At 41.0% G+C, this 17,663-nt stretch overlaps 1 protein-coding gene across 2 annotated transcripts in view; it reads left to right on the forward strand.

Annotated features, from left to right (window-relative positions):
• Positions 1-17,663, forward strand: part of PHF19 (PHD finger protein 19) — a 284,351-nt gene that overhangs the window by 33,650 nt on the left and 233,038 nt on the right. The window contains exon 2 of one of the 2 annotated variants that reach the window (XM_086920992.1): positions 13,135-13,339. In XM_086920992.1, the coding sequence (XP_086777118.1) occupies positions 13,151-13,339 (189 nt within the window). In that variant the 5' untranslated portion in view covers positions 13,135-13,150. Of the gene's footprint in view, positions 1-13,131; positions 13,340-17,663 lie in introns of both variants that reach the window. The other variant, XM_086920990.1, reaches the window with a different exon arrangement.

Genomic DNA, 17,663 nt, shown 5'->3' on the forward strand with positions numbered 1-17,663 from the left:
AGTAATATAGTTCCAAGCCTAAAACATAATTTTTGAAGTCTTTCCACGTCTTATGCATACTTCCCCAACTAAAACGTTGGGATAAATGATACCCCAGATAAATAAAAAATGAACGTCAATAGTTAGGGAAGGGCGCACTGTCCTCATGTATGCAGCTGCACTGCTATAAATTGGTGCTTGGGGTGCAAGCAAATAGGGCGCCCCGTTACTGATGTTCTGCTCTCAGGGCAGATGCAAACTTGCGGGCGCCCTGGGGGCAGCGAATTGGACTGGCTGCGTGAAGCAGCTGTTCCTTCTTCCACTGTGCATGTGGTACCTACATCTGCTTCAGACAGGGGATGGAGCCCCGCTGCAGGCCGATGCAGTGAGCACTGTAACCGCCTGAGATGTCTGGTAGGTCCCAGAAACCCATTTACTCCCCTTCAGAGGGCTGCTTTTAGGGGGGGGGTCTATCTTTTTGTGGTGCACAGGCAGTGCACCTCCTGAAGACCTCTTTGCCTGTGCACTCACAGCCAGGAGACACAAAGTGTTTGCCTCATGTGCATGGGGCTACACCCCATGCATATGAGGCAACACCTTCTTAAGGTAGTGCCGGCACTGTAGGAGCACCAGCGCGGTCTATATTGCAAACTGGCCCGCACAGGCGTCTGTAGACCCCTTTTGTAGTATTACCCCCTGGCGGTGCCAAAACAGGCGCAGACTCCTGTTGTGCATTCTTGGCACTCTAGTTAATATGGCCCTTGAGGTTTCAGTTCAGAGAGTAAAAATAGAAGCCAGAGCAGGCGAGGCATTTGTTCCAATCTGGTTACACTGATTCCAGGGATGGATGTCGCAAGAAGTTGAAGAAACCTCAACAAAGTCCAGTCTGCGGAAGACTCTGACTTCCTGACCCTTATTCTTGGAGGCAATGAGGCTTTTTCTGGATTTAAAAACATTTGAAACGGGGTTAAACCTCAGTACTCTATATTGTACAACTGATGTGGTGTCCTGGAGCAGTGTCTTATTACCTTCTACAGCAGCAGACACCTCGAGGTTAAGCCACAAATCTGAGGCCAGGAGACCAAGCAAAAGCAATGAAATTTACACATGGTTTGCAATGCTTTGGAAGTCACAGGCATATTAGTAGTTAGGAAGACAGAGGTTTTTTTGTAATATAATAGCAATTTTACTTTTTTTTAAAGAGCGGCTCTACTTCAAAGAGAGGATACAATGCACGGTGCTTGTTGGTGCCCACATGGCACATGAGCCTACTGCATGCTTATTGCTGTAAAGATTCTGTGATTGGATGGTTATTGTGATATAGCTCGCCATCTTTAAATTGTTCCTTTCCTTATAGACTGCAGCAATGTTCATTTACTTTCGAAATTCTTAGAAAGAAAGTGTCAGATAATCTAAAGAACCTTTAATTTTTGTATAAGCAGTTGCAATTCACATAATTATTAGACAAGAAAAATATTCTCCATTCGATTTGTGGGCGAATCTGTTATTTTGAATGGGGCACCTTTTTCAGCATAATGAGCGCCTAGCCTTGTCAGGATGGATGAGCTATAGTGTGGTGGCGCATGTTTTTGCCAGATATTTTTTATTGGTTTAATGCATAAAACAAGATGGTGGTGACAAAACAGTGCAAAGATGCAAATAAGGGAAGATCCATTGATTCATATGGTGAACTATAGTTGAGACCATTGCATAAGACAAATACCATATCTTTCTCAAAGGTTAACTATAGTGTGAGAAGAATCTGTGGATATTCTAAAGCATATCATTATTGGATGAACTTAGTGATCTAATCACCAGGCGGCAGAAGTTCAAGTCGAGAAGAAGACAGGAAACTGAAGGAACGAAATGAGAGGAGAACCTTAGAATCAGCAAATTGATAGAGGAAGCTATGGTCATGTAGCTCTTTATTGGCAGAGCCCGTGTTATGCCTTGTAGATAAGAAGTCAAAAGAGAGGAGAAGATAGAAGAGGTTGGAGGACTAATGCCAGTTGGGAAGTTGTAAATATTAGTTTAAGCGATTACAGAGTACGAGTGACCTGAGACGAGGTATTCGTTGCCCAGTAAGATTTGGTCCCACTTGTTCATATGAGTTACGCCTGGCCTACCATGCATGCTCTGCGAGTGCATTAGGCTGTGTCCAATTACAGAAATTATTTTTCATTGCTGATGTAAGTAATCAGTCAGATAGTAAGGAATGTGTTATATTCTGATTTACTAGGTATTTCCCTTTTAATCTATCCCTGTACATATTTCCCTTTTAATAGAATCCTTGTTCCTTGTTGCACATGCACACTGTCCATGTAATTCCATTTGGAATTGTTATGATCTAAAATGTTATACTGGGATTGTTAACTTGGAGGTTGGAAGTACTGTGCTGCAGCTTATTAAATCCTGGACTTATCTGAATACTTTTGGATTTCCTCTTTGTTTACTACAAAATTGGCGACGAGGGTGACCAGTACCTACTACTTCTACATCAGCAGCACAGGCGTGGTACAATTTTTTTTAAAGAATTTTTGGAGTGTTTTACAGTGTTGAACTGCGTGAATTTCACTGAATCTAAAGTGCTGGTCTTCACTGGAATTGCCATCGCTACTACCGCTGTGAGTCTTTGCTCTACGATCAGTGTAAGCTTTTGCTGCGAAATCCTGCGATTTGTTGACAAATACATCGTTTTCGTAAGTGTTTACCTTCAAAAACGACACGCGAACAAAGTCTTCAGTTGATTCTTCCATGCGCCGCCGAGCGAGCTGTAACCATGGAAATAGATGAAGGCACACGCAACGCATGACGTAATGCGCAACGCGCAGCAGCGGCCATATTTGTTTACCTTTCGAGACTTACGAGCGCTGCCGCGAAGCACAGCGCGTCTCCCTGAGGCTGTTTGTATCGCGTGTGATAACATTTAAACGACGGAACTGGAATTGAAGGTACTTTTGGACAGAAAGATTGAAAAAGCTTTATCTAACATCATTTTAATCGGGAAGATTTACTACACATTGGAATTTTGGAATCCTGTGCCGATTTCACTGGAATTTCGCTGATGTACACAGCTGGTGTACTCATTAACTTGAATTTCATTTATTTATAGCAATTTGGTGTATGGTATTTCATTCTTATTGTGTTTTTATTTATTTTATTTTATTTATTTCATTTATTTTGTTCATTGCTGAGACATTGTATTAACAGGTTAATATGCAGTTCGATCCTCCTTCAAAATTTCTGCAAAGCAAAGGTGACCCTCCCATTCCGTGGAACAGATGGAAGGAGGAGTTTATGACTTATTTAAAAGCTATTGATGGGGAAAGGATGGGAAATGAAAGGAAGAAAAATATCTTTCTACATTGTCTGGGCTCCGAAGGGCAAGCTATTTTCAGAAACTTACCATCCGTTCCTGGTGATAATGGGGTTTTTGATGAAGCTATGCTTCGTGTGGAAACACGTTTTAAACCCACCACTAGTCTAGCTTTAAATCGTTACAAGTTCTATACCAGAACACAAAAGGAAAATGAATCTTTTGATGATTTTTTAACAGGTTTGAGAGCTCTAGTTATGCCATGTAATTTTGGTAATATGACAGATGAGATGCTTAGAGATAACATAATTGTGAATGTTAAGTGCAAGAAAACACAAGAACAGTTGTGGATTGTAGGCAATCCAACTTTGCTGGAATGTATCTCTACTGCTAACGCTTTTGAACAGTCTAACAAATGGATGAAAACGATAGAGGAAACAAGCAATAAGAGTAATAAGAATGATAAGTTAACTGAAGAAGTATGTGCGATGAACAATGTTGCAAGAGGTCCCCAAATTCATAAGTTTGGACCACGTAACCGCATTGTGTGTTTTAGATGTGGGAGTTACAATCATGTTGCTACTTTCAAATTTTGTCCTGCTTTAGGCAAAGGGTGCAACAAATGTGGAAAGGTGGGTCATTTTTCTAACTCTTGTAGAGAGGACAAAAAGAAAAGTGGGGACAAAGGCAACTATTTCAAGAAAAAAGAAATTTCTTGTGTGAGAGATGAGACAGATTACGATTCAAGTTTAGTTAGATATGAACATGTTGTGTCTGATGAACCTAATAGAGTAAGTGGGATGATTGTGTCTATAATAAGTTTAAGTTTGCTTGAGGAGGATTATTTGGAGTCCCCCAAATGTGTTGTTAGGTTTAAAGGAGTAGAGTTAGAGTTGATGGCTGATTCTGGGTCTCCTTGGACCATCATAACTGAGAAGTATTTTGATGAAATGTACAAGAATATAATTTCTAAGAGTGAATTGTTTCCTCCCGATGTCATGGCAAAAGGTTTTAATGGTTCTAGTATTGATTTTATAGGATATATTGCTTCCATGATTTATTTTAAAGACCAATCTGCATATATCAAGCTGTATGTTGTTGTAAAGGGAGTGAATGTTTTGGGGTGGCGGGATCAATTCAGACTTCACATTACATTGAATCCACGCAACAAAGATCCTGTCATGGTGTCACATGATTGTGATATGTTAGAAGAAGGCATCAGATCAGTAGAAGAGAGTAATGTTTGGAAGACACTGTCGGACGAGTTTCCTAGCGTGTTTTCAGGTAAATTAGGTAAATTAAGTGGTTTCACTCATGTCATTAAGCTTAAACAACGAGCTATGCCAGTTGTACAAAAACTTAGACCAGTACCACTTAATGTTAGAGAAGAGTTAAGTGACGCACTAAATGACATGTTGAAAAATGATGTCATAGAAGAGATAGAGTCGTCCGAATGGGTTTCGCCAGTGGTTTTGGCACGCAAACCTGACAAATCTTTGAGGTTGTGCATAGATTTGAGAGCACTCAATGCAAACATAGTGGTAGATTGTCATCCCCTGCCCAATATCAACGAAGTCGTGAGTATGCTAGGAGGAGGTGTTATATTTTCCACATTGGACTTGAGATCGGCGTATCATCAGGTTGTGTTAGCAGAGGAATCACACCATCTCACAGCTTTTATCACACCACAGGGTTTGTTCCAGTTTAAACGGATGCCGTTCGGTTTGGCGTCGGCAGCCTCTGTTTTTCAGAGATCTATGTATCATATCTTTAAGGACATGAGTGAGTACGTGAAGTGTTTCCAAGACGGTATCTTGATTTTCTCCAAAAGTGATGAGACACACATGGAGCATTTGAGGAATGTGTGTAAGATGTTAGATAAGTTTGGACTTACTATTAAGAGTAAGAAGTGTAAGTTATTTCAGAAGACCATAGAGTATTTGGGACACACAATTTCTGGTAATGGTGTTGCTCCAAAAAGGTCTTTGGTTGATGCTATCCTAAAAGCTCCTGCACCGGATTGTAAGGACAAGTTGTTATCGTTTCTAGGACTGTGTGAATATTACAGTAAGTTTATTGCAAATTTTGCGACCAAGATGGAGCCGTTAAGAGAGTTGACAAGGAAGGATGTAGAGTTTTTGTGGGGATCTAAACAGCAAGATGCTTTCGAAAGTGTTAAACTTGATATGGTGTCAGGCCCTACTTTAAGACCGTTTTGCTTGAATAAACTTTGCATTTTGACGGTAGATGCAAGCCTTTATGGTTTAGGTTGTGTACTTTCACAACGTTCAGGCAAGGAAGATTGGAATGTTGCGTTTGCATCTAGATCTTTGAATCAAACTGAAAGACGGTATGCTGTCATAGAAAAGGAATTGTTAGGATGTGTATGGGGCGTTGAGCATTTCCGGAATTACATTTGGGGTGCAAGGTTTCTAATACGTACTGATCACAAACCATTGGTGGGCATTCTTTCACCTGGTGGAGGATTAAATGCTACAGCTCGCATTGCTAGATTGATGTCACGTTTGCAGGAATATAATTTTGACATTGAATATGTACCTGGGAAACTAAATGTAACTGCAGACTGTTTGTCTAGATTGCCATATCCAGGTACCGGGGTTGAAGAAGATACAGAGGTGGTAACCAGTATTTCTGAAATGTTGTCAGAAAAATACAATGTTATTTCAGAGGACATGTGGATGAGAAGTATGAATGAGGATGATTTGCTGTGTAAGGTCAGAGACTTTGTGAATTTGGGTTGGCCTTCCAAAGAACGTATTCCTGCTGAGATTATACCGTTCTACAACATTGCTGATGAATTGGCCATTGAGGGAGATCTCTTGTTCAGAGCTGGGAAATGTATTCCACCTTTGGCTGTAAGAAGTGTTATTTTACAAATGAGTCATGAATGTCACATGGGAATGTCTTCTATGAAAAGATTGATTAGGTCTAATTTCTAGTGGCCAGGAGTTGATAGATTAGTGGATAAGTTTGTCAGAGAGTGTCCTGAGTGCATTGAGAGTGATAAATCGTGCAAGTGTGATCCGGCACCTTTAGTTCCTGTGAAGTGGCCAGATCATCCGTGGCAAAAGTTAGGGATCGATATTGCTGGTCCGTTCAATTTTTTACCACAAGAATGTAGGTTTGCCATTGTTGCTGTGGACTATCACTCCAAGTGGCCTGAGGTCAAACTAGTACCTCATCCAAATACTGAGAGTGTTATTCTATTTTTAAAAGAGATTTTTTCCAGAGAAGGTTTTCCAGAATGTATTGTATCAGATAATGGGGTACAGTTCAAGTCCTCACTGATGTCAGAATTTTTGAGTACGTATGGCATTAAGCATTGTACCACTGCTCTGTATGAACCACAAGGTAATGGACTAGTGGAGAGATATAATCGGGTCCTCAAGCAAGACATAGTTTGGGCTCGCAAATCTGGAGGGTTGTGGAAAGATAAATTGAGAGAAAAGTTATGGTTATACCGTATTACACCTCATGCCACTACTGAGGTTTCTCCTTTTCGTTTACTAAAAGGTAGAGATCCTGTTTCGGGGTTATGTCCTTGGTGGTTTAAAAAGAGTTGTAGTCATCAAGTGACTGATGTGAATGTTAAGGATGTGGCTGAAAAAGTGGAACTCAAACAAGACAAATACAAATGCAATTATGATTCTAGGATGAATGTTAAGCAACCAGTATTCATGGTTGGTGATGTTGTTAGGATTCGCAAACCAGGTTATATTGCCAAAGGAGAAAACAAATTCGGTAAGCCAATGAAAGTTATGAGAGTTTATCATAATAGTGTAGTTACACAAGATGGGAAAAGATGGAATGTTAGAAGAGTTTCAAAATGTGTATCATAGTTGTTTCTTTTATATACACATTCTGGATGTTTTCATTTACAGCCGTTAAAAGAAAATGTCTTCTTCCTTTTTTCTTTAAGGGGGAAAATGTGTTATATTCTGATTTACTAGGTATTTCCCTTTTAATCTATCCCTGTACATATTTCCCTTTTAATAGAATCCTTGTTCCTTGTTGCACATGCACACTGTCCATGTAATTCCATTTGGAATTGTTATGATCTAAAATGTTATACTGGGATTGTTAACTTGGAGGTTGGAAGTACTGTGCTGCAGCTTATTAAATCCTGGACTTATCTGAATACTTTTGGATTTCCTCTTTGTTTACTACAGGATTGTTATTGTTTGTGTAAAGAAAAAAGGGCTTTGGTATGTGGACTGTCCCCAGTATTGCCTTCGTAAGTGCTAGGTAAGTTTTACTACGGTGATGTTAAGCCCAGTGCAGGGCGAGTTTAAAAGGTAGGGGCTTAGCCCAGCTGCGGTCGTAGTGGGTGTATCTTAAAGGCGGTGACGTGGGGAGGGGCAGGGTTGGGGGGGGGGTAGTAATGTATGGATTACGGAGTTTTACAGGTAAGTAAACATATACATAAATAAAATGAATTTGGGGATGCAGTGCATGCAACGAAATTCGTTTTATTTATTTAAATGTTTACTTACCTGTAAAGCCCCCCATAATCCATACATTACTACCCCACACACCCCCTCCCCCTCCTCACGTCACCGCCCTGCAGGTACATCCACTACCGACCGCGGCTGGCTTAGCCTACGATGAGTACAATTCAATTACATCTTGTCACATTACTTTTCAAAGAGCTCTCCATTACTTTAGACAGAAAATGTATTAGAGCAAAAGATTCTGTAGGTATCCTTAGGTCTATCAGGGAAACATACAGTTTTATTGATTCATAGTCCTACTATTCACTGGTAACAGCATGTTTCGCCTCCTTGGAACACAGTATGCCAGGTTTTTTTCAGCCGATAACAACCAGGGCCGGTTATCAGTAAGGCTGAGACAAATACAATATAACAAAAGGAATGCCAATACTGATACTTGATTTCAACAAAACAAATTGCAAAAATGTAAAGACCACAGTTCAATACATCTGAATGCTACTCAATAGCAATTTATTTTAGAAAAGATTTTTGAACAAATTTTGAATTAATACTGGGGTTCAAAAGACAACATCATATATCAAAAGAACAATCATGAAAAGGGCACTGGAATGGGATAAAAACCTCATACAAACTATCATTCATAGTATTCAGGCATCTCACATTCATACTGCTCGCATTCAACCAATCAAAAACATGTACTCAGCACCTACTGACAGAGATTTTTTTAAATAAACCAGTGTGGAGAGTACTAAGTCTGCTGTGTTACTAGTGGTGTTTTCATGTAATTCACAACAGTACACCTCAATACAAATGTTTATAATCATGAAGTTCAAATTTTAGTCAATAAAGTTCGAGGGTAAAGCAAAAAAAGTCAAGATGCACAAATTCCATTTAGACACCAAGACATAAACAGCAGACCAACTTTCTGCTGTTTATGTCTTGGTGTCTAAATGGAATTTGTGCATCTTGACTTTTTTTGCTTTACCCTCGAACTTTATTGACTAAAATTTGAACTTTATGATTATAAACATTTGTATTGAGGTGTACTGTTGTGAATTACATGAAAAAACCACTAGTAACACAGCAGACTTAGTACTCTCCACACTGGTTTATTTAAAAAAATTCTGTCCAGTAGGTGCCGAGTACATGTTTCTGATTAGTTGAATGCGAGCAGTATGAATGTGAGATGCCTGAATACTATGAATGATAGTTTGTATGAGGTTTTTTATCCCATTCCAGTGTCCTTTTCATGATTGCTCTTTTGATATATGATGTTGTCTTTTGAACCCCAGTATTAATTCAAAATTTGTTCAAAAAACTTTTCTAAAATAAATTGCTATTGAGTAGCATTCAGATGTATTGAACTGTGGACTTTACATTTTTGCAGTTTGTTTTGTTGAAATCAAGTATCAGTATTGACATTCCTTTTGTTATATTAGGTTTTTTTTCAGACTTGCTCTTATTGTAGTGAGCAGCTGTAGGTGAGTGGTCTTAGGTAATGACAAAGTTAATCCAATCTCTGTGTTGTTGTGAGATGGGAAGTGGAGAGGTGCTCGAAGCTTTCTGTGGACCCTCATGCAGTCCGCCTGCAGACTACTACTGACTACCAGATATGTGGTCAAACCGCGTGGGACTCCCTATTGTTACCATTGGATTTCTGTTGAAGAGGCACATTTGCAGTAGAAAGCACCTCTCAGTAATTATCCTAGAGTTAAGTTATAGGAACACCTACACTTTTCTGTCATTGGTTTGCTATTTGAAACTTTTGTCGCAAGTGTTATTTATTTTCTAAATTATCAGCTCCAATTTAATGGTCTTGCCACTTTTTTTTTCTTGGGCATTATAATTTATTAGAACATTGGAATGTTGGGAGCTCCATTACAGACAATGGAGTGCTCTCTGCTTCTACGGGCCGGTAAAGGCCCGCAGAGCAACATTACAATGTTCTACAAAGGCTTCTCGAAGTTCGAGGGGATTTATATCCCCTCGAGCTTCAAGAACCCTTTGTTTAATTTGTTAGAACATTCTGCCCTCTAGTGGCAGAATGTTCTAATAGCCTTATAGCCCTTCGTAGCAGGGCTATACCGGCTATTAAAGTCCCGCTGTTTTGTTAAAGTCCCTCTCCTTCGGCTCGGGCCTTTAACGATTCAGCGGGCCTTTATTAGCCGGTATAGCCCGCTACGGCGGGCTATAAGGCTATAGTACATTTCATATAAGGACTCAGTATTGTTTCCTTGCAAAGAAACTGCCCCTTTTGTCCCTTTATCTATTACTCTTATTATTAAGAGTTAATAATACATGAACATGCATCAACTGCATTATCAGTGCACCAATAAAAGTTTGCATGCACCCTAATCGCTTACATATGATTGAAAGAATAATTAGTAATTCATTTCAAAGACTCAACATGCAGTTACGTCAATGCTATTTTCAAGAAATGACAGCCATGCGTAGTTGAGTGGGAGACGAACAAAGCAAACAAGGGGGTGGGTAACTAGTTCGGGAAGCGGTGAAGAAAGAGGTGCCAGTGAAGTACGTCTTAACTCTAAAAAAACAATCAATTGTAGCCTTTCAGAGTGAATGCTGAGATAACCTGTCACTACCCAGTCAATAGCTAGGTGTGTTTTTTGTTTAGCTAGGTTGTCAAGGTGATTATATTCGAACGCTTGAAAGTGCCATTCCATTAGAAGAGTTCCTCTGGTGGGAATGTGTGTGACTGCAAGGGGGCGTCGGGGAGCACACCTGTTGTTTCCATTTGCAGTCAATGGCATCTATTGTCAAAAAGGAATTCTGTAAAAACAGGGCGTGGGGATGGGCACATTGGTACAGCTAAAGGAGCCATATGAGGGCGTAAAATTTCAAATTCTCCACCTGTGGGTTCAGTGGGAGGACTGACCATCGGATGTTGAGGCCTACATTAGGTTAATGAGTAGAAGGATATATGGGCCAGATGTATGTAGCTAGCATTTTGCCATTCTCTAATTGCGAATCACAAAATGTAATGTATGAAGGCGTATAGTGCACCTTTTGCGATGCCAAGGGGGTCGCAAATGACCTTCCTCATGAATATTAATGAGGTAGGTCGCAATTTGCGACCCCCTAGGAGTTGCAAAAATCACGGAGATGGTGGCCTGCTGAGATCAGCAGACCACCATGTCCGTGATTGCTTTTCAATAAAGTAATCTTTTTTTATATGTAAATCAGCCCGTTTTCCATTAAGGAAAACAAGATGCTTTACAAACGAAAAATGAAATGGTTTCTTTTAATTTTTTAAGAGCAAGCAGTGGGTCGTGGGGGCACTGACTGCTCCTAAAAATGGTTTTTACAAACATTCCCAAAGGGGAAAGGGTCCCTTGGAGACCCCTTCCCATTTGGGAATTGGTTACCACCAACTTGAAGTAGGTGGTAAAATGCGAATGTTTTGTGACCGCAATTGCGGTCACGAAACATTCATATATACCAATGCGAATCAGTATTAGGAAGAGACGCCCCTTCCTAATACCGAATCTCAAACCCATTTTGCGATTCGGCAACCGAATTGCAAAATTAAGTTTGCTGCATCAGAAAAGTAACTTTTACATTTGCAAACGGGCAGATTTTCCGAATCTGCCCGTTTGCGAACGCAAAAATGATTGATACATCTGCCCCATAGTGTTTTACGTGTCGTACTTAGAAAGTTCTAGAGAGACACCCATTTGATAGGTATTTAGGAATGTGGGTACTTTGACTCAGGCAGTTCGTCTACTGCAGCAAACAAAATCCTTTATTTCTTTAGTTCTTTCCTTGAAAACACAAACCTTGTCCTAGGTGTGAAAAATTAATTCTCACCAGGAGGTATCTAGTACACACTGAACAGGCATTAGTTATGTCCTTCTGATCTACCTATTTTTTACTCTCATGAATCCCATTAGGATGATTTGTACAAAGTTCTGGAGTAATCTCAGGAGCCTATTAGATGGTTATGATTTTGTAATTCATCTTAAAGCGAAGTTATTTCCAGAAGCCATGCGTTAGGGTTCAGTAGGATGCATGGAGCACCAGTTCTTTTTCTGGCACTACACCATGCATCCTACTGTTGGAATATGGTGGTCTTTTAAGAGAAGGCGCGTTACAAGACCAGGGCGGAGGAATGGACTTCCTGGCAGAACTATCTATTAGTTCGCATTGTTGCGAGTGCCTGAAGCCACTAACCAGAAGTAAATGTATTAGGGAACCAGTGATAACTAGGCAATGGTGCAAAGTTGGAGACAAAATAAGATAACACTTGTTTGATCAATATGAGCTCAGGAGGAGAATTTGGGAACAGGTAGAGGAGGTGTTTATGTTTAGGACTATAAGAAGGTTTTATCTTTCGGTACAGGGGAGAGGCTTATATTAGGGATGGGTGACTGGTAAAGCATTGTGACCCTGGGGGGAGTTGTGAAATCTTTGCAGTTGCCACAAGTGTACTAATTCTGTGCACACCTGTGATTCCACACCAATTGTATTTTCCATCCTTACATTTGTATTTAACACATTACCTGATGCTCTTCCCCAGTCTAACCAGTTCAGGTCACGCGCAAAGCACCACACACATTTGATCACACTTTTGTTAAAGATTTTTTTTATTCCCAAATATAATTCAAATAAGGCGGTTAACATATATATGTAAATATATTTCAGTAGACAAATTACTAATAGTTCCTGCGCCTGTATTTTTAGCCCGTTGGTAACCTAATTTATTCAGACTTCATTTTGACATCATTTCTGCTCTTACTTGTGCACCTGTTGATGTTGTACACAACCGTTGCTTCTTTCTGTAGCCACAGACCACATTAAAAACAAGTAGCAATGTCACAATTTCAGTTGTTTAATTACTTTTTTATTTATTTTGTATTAGTTTATTTTGGGAGTTTTGTAAAGCGCTGGGTGTCTCCCTTCCTTTACTTCAGGGTGCTGGAATTCTTGCGGATTTGATCCACTTTGGTTAAGCCCGTGAAGCTCCTGTCCTGATGGTCCGATCACTAAGGTTGTAGCTCCTTTAATGCGAAAACCTGGTTGTAGACAGTTTTGAAAAGTTCTCTTTTCTGAAGTGTGTGAAGTTAGACTGGGCTCTCAGATTTGGGATTCGGGTGTCTCAAAGCCTATGGGCTTGAATTCTCCAGGATGTGCCTCCATCTTTGAACTTGCACGCGCCGGCGCATTGTTGGACAATGCTGCAGTGCCACTTTGTGCAATGAGTCCTAGATGTCTGTGTTATGTGCCCAACAAAGTGCCTGTCAAATGTTGTAGTTTTCTGGCAGCCATGATTGAACGAAAGTTTTTTTTTTGGGAGGGTTATGCTGCCTCCAACAAAAACCAATGCACCCATCTGCCTCTTCTCAGCAGGGTTGCAGGGAAGCTGATGGCCAACCATGCCTTGCAGCCAACTACCCAGGATGTCTACACGGCCAACCACCTGCCGCAATCAGCCATCGAAGCATTACCCCGGAACCACAGCGGGTGGAAGGAGCAGATGACCACCCTCACCGAAGGCCAGTATGTGCTCTGTCGGTGGACCGATGGGCTCTACTACCTCGGAAAGATAAAGAGGGTAAGCGTGCATGCACAAAAACTACTGTACTTGTTGTCAATTAGAAATTTAGAATTTGTTCTAAGTTTAAGTTGTTGTTGTTTTACATGCCAAAAATGCTCTACTTGTTTGAATTAGAATTGTGCAAAAGGATGTGGGGATGCTTGCATGTATTGCCATTGCACTAAATGGGTCTAGGTGTTTTATTTATTTTTTAGCACTATTCGTGCATCTATGGTGTTTTGCCACTATCATGAATGTTGCATAATTTACAGGGTTAGTTGTTGCAGTGCACCAGGTCTGTTTAAAAGATCTGCATTTTTGTACACATGCCATATTTTTTGTCTGAAATTTGTAAATTAAATTGTTTGTTTTTTGTGTTCCTGGATTAGATCCTGAGGTGATCAGGGATTGACAAAACACCACCATTAAAAAAAAAAACTCTATAAACGCAGCAAATCATGTACCATTCGAGATACACTTCTTGCAGTGGCCAAATGTCGCCCTTCATCTCCTGTATTATGCAGACACTAAAAACAATTTGCAAGGCCCGGTTCATGTTAATTTTGCTTTGTAAAACGGGCCTTATTAACAATGCAATGCTATCAAATTGTTTATCTGGTTGTGCCAAACACCGAGCATGTTGGTTAAAAATAGTTAATTGAGTGACAAAAGTCCACACTTTTATTCTTGGAGGAATTTATTTTCTTTTATCAAAAAACAGCACTAGTGCAAAAATTGTGCAAAGATCTCCGAACATACAAAAAAAAGAACCAACAATAGTTTGTGGTATTAAAAAAAATTGCAGTTTCAGAAAGGGTGGAGTTTGTGGCTGGACAGATGTGCGCTTACTCAAATACAACAAAAGTTACTCATTTGGTTGTGAACATGTTTCAGCACTGGGCGCTCTGCTTCAGGAGGTGCTAAACTGAACAGTTGACCATAAAACTACACCCACATAGCATTCACTGTGTTATGATAATTATTATTCAACTGTGTGCTGTATTTGCTGAGGTAATACTTAAGTTATTTTAACAAAAGTGTTGTTCCAGGCTTACAAAAGAAAGTGCTGCATAATAACACTTGGAGATGGGCTGGATTGCAAAAAAAATAAGTTGTGTTTGGTATTTAGTGAGTAAAACACACAAAAAGGCATTTAAAGACAACCTATATAAAGGGAAGACATTTACATATGTGTATTTACTTTTCAGGATGGTTATGAGGGATAGGCAGGTTCTCAGCATAGTGACTGAGAAGGGGAGAGGCGTGCAACCAAATGGAGTATGGAGTATGGAGTAGCAAGGCCCTGTTTGGCTTTGAAAACAAGGATGAGCATTGTGTAATGTGTCATATATTTGGACAAACCTCTTAGCTTTGGGGAAGTGAGGTAGGTAATTGTCATGGTATATTGAAGGTGTTTTGGTGGTGAAATTGATCCTCTTATCATGGGTAGAATCAGTGGTGTTGTGAGGGTGCCATGGCAAGCTTGGAAAATGAGCACCCCAGTTTGGAAGTAAAAGAAAGCTATAACTGTGGTGCAACATCCCCTTCAATTCTCTGGGTCGCGGTGCCACTGCACTTGCTACACTCATGATAGCCAGCCCCGGTGAGAATGTAGATAAGGGGTGCCACAAGATATCAGATGCAATAGGTCACCTTACTGATTACCAGCGTTTCTCAGGGACTTGCTGTTAGGCAATAGAGTGGTTGGCCAATGTTATTAGCACAGGGGCATCGGAAGTTAGCAGTAGTGTTGGTGGAAGTGATGAAGGACTCAAGCCACCTCTAGTATCCAGCAAGACTGTAACATAAATCCTCTCACTTTGAAGTCATAGAAAGAAAAGTAAACACCAAGATCCCTCCACAGAACCTGACATTTGACCTCTGTCTTTGAATGCACAGCAAATGTAACAAGATAACACGATTTACAGGCCTGTTTAAAGAAAGGAGCACTCGGGGAAGAATAGAAAGGGAGATGGTGAGAAAAAGCTGTGCTCCTTGTGAGGGAGGAACTTACCCTGGACAGCCAAAAACAAAGCCAGAAAACAGAAAGCCAGGAAATTGGAGTTACAAATCACAAAGCCAGTGGTAAACAATGGGCAGAATACATTCCCAGAGCAGCTTTCTGAATGTTCCCAAGATGTCTTTAGCAAATCAGACAACTGTGCTGTCTGGTAGGCTTCGGCCTGAAAAGGCTACTGAAGTCACCTTCACTGTCCTGGAGTGGATGCAATACCCTTAGTTGACATTAATGCCCACATGCATCAAACTGAATTGCATTCGCAAACGGTGCGAATCGCAAAATTCGGCCGTTTGCGAATGCAATTCATTGATTTGGGATGCATTAAGATTTTTTGCTTTTTTCGCAATTTAAGAAATCGCAATTTATTTACGATTTCTTAAATTGCGATTGCATTTAAGAAATCGCAATTTTGCGATTTCTTAAATTTAATGCATGATTTTTTTTAATTGCTAAATCGCAAATAGGAAGTGGTAAATTAACATGAAGTTAAACTTCATGGTAATTTGCGATAACTTTCAAAAATGCACAAAAGTGCATTTTTGAAAGTTTCATTTTACACACACACATGCCCTTGATAAGCAAACGGGAACATTGATGAATGTGGCCGTAAGTGCGCAGAGTCCCCAACATGTGTGCTGGAAAGCTACTCTATCTAGGACTTTCCAACAGTTGAGTTTCAGTGTGCCATGAGCCCTAGTGCGAGGTTGGAAATGTGCCCTCTAGCTGCTGTTTGAATTTTAAAATGCAGCAAAAATCAGTGTTTAGTGGACCCTTGAGCCCTCTAGTCACTGGTGCCACTGCACCTGCTGCACCAGGGGAGCCACGCCCCTGCTTTCCCGCTCCTTTGCTCACTGTGACATATCAACTCTCCACCACGTGACTGGCGTGATGGGAGCCAATATCATTTGAAACATGCTGCATTGTGTGCAGCGCGGTAACGCAAAATAGTGACTGGGCCCCTGCAGAATGGGAAAAGTGGCCCCTCAGTTTTTTTTTTTTTTTGTAAACACTTTATTTTTATTTTTTTAAATTTTTATTAGGAAACCTCAGGATTACATCATGTGCAAAGCAAGGATGGGCCAAGAGGCCATCATACAATAACATCAGATATCAAAATATATGCACCAAAGGATAGATACACCGTGTTTTCAAACCAGGCTGGCAATATTAAATCAGGATGAGCGACCAAAGTTATCCACAGTGTTACAGGATACGTGAGGCTTCCAATTTATAATAGAGTTGAAGGATCTTACGAGAGGCATGATCACGACATCGGTCACATAGTTATTTACGTGTCAGGATAGTAGCCTGCAATTGAACGCACCCATAGGAGAACAATAGGAAAATACAAGTCCGAAAACAAACCCATCGAACCTCAGTGACCCACTCACAAAGCAAGCAATGTAATCAGGATTTCGCAACTGAAAGGGACACAAACAATTATCCTCCCAAGGAACCCAAACCCGCGACTCCAACTATAGGAAATTAGAAAAAGGAGAGAAACAGCAAGAAGAACAAGAGAAGAAAAAGGAAAAGGCGGGCCATAGAGACAAAGAAACAAAGAAAACACGTCCCCTCCCACCCCCCACCCTGCATGCAGCGGAAGGCCATGGCCCACCCCCCCCCCCCATAGGCATGCCTGTCGCCCCAGAAACCCCACAGAAGGGAAATACAGAGAGTTAGAAAAGGATCCTAATCTAAAACTCTCATTAACGGAGGGGAGCCCTCACCAGTCCCCCGGCCCCTCCCCCCTGCAGCACCAGTACCAGCTCGAATGTAAATTCAATTAGAAAAGACAGTATCCGGCGAGCTAAATATAAAAACACACAGGCAGTATATTACACACACGAAAACAGCTCGCCTCTCCTCCCTCCCGGTCAGCAACAATGAACCATCCACCAAATGTAAGCTGCGTTTACCCCTGCCCTGTTCTGTCCCGGCTAGTCTCGCTCACCAAATTGTCCCACAGGTGCAAAGTCAATAGTTCAAAAACGCCGATGGTGCTCAACCGGGCATCACCCATGCCCACCACAGGGCATATCAGGGGTTTCGACCAGAACCAGGAGCACACAGTCAGGGTGGCATACGATGAATTCGGGCCAAAGGCGGGAGTTTCAGGGCCCAGCAGGGACTGCAGTGGCGATCCATAATACGGAGAAAGGAGAGGTTGAAGCGGGCGTTCTAGACGCCGATCCGGTCCAGAGTCCATACGTTGCAGTGGACACAGAAGTCCCTCAGTAGGGGACGCAACGGGGCCGGGAACCTCAGCGCCATCAATGTCCCGCAGGGCCGCCATCTTATCACTGAGAGGCAAGGGAAGCG

The sequence above is a fragment of the Lissotriton vulgaris genome, chromosome 5 (assembly GCF_964263255.1).
Source record: "Lissotriton vulgaris chromosome 5, aLisVul1.2, whole genome shotgun sequence".
NCBI lineage: Eukaryota > Metazoa > Chordata > Amphibia > Caudata > Salamandridae > Lissotriton > Lissotriton vulgaris.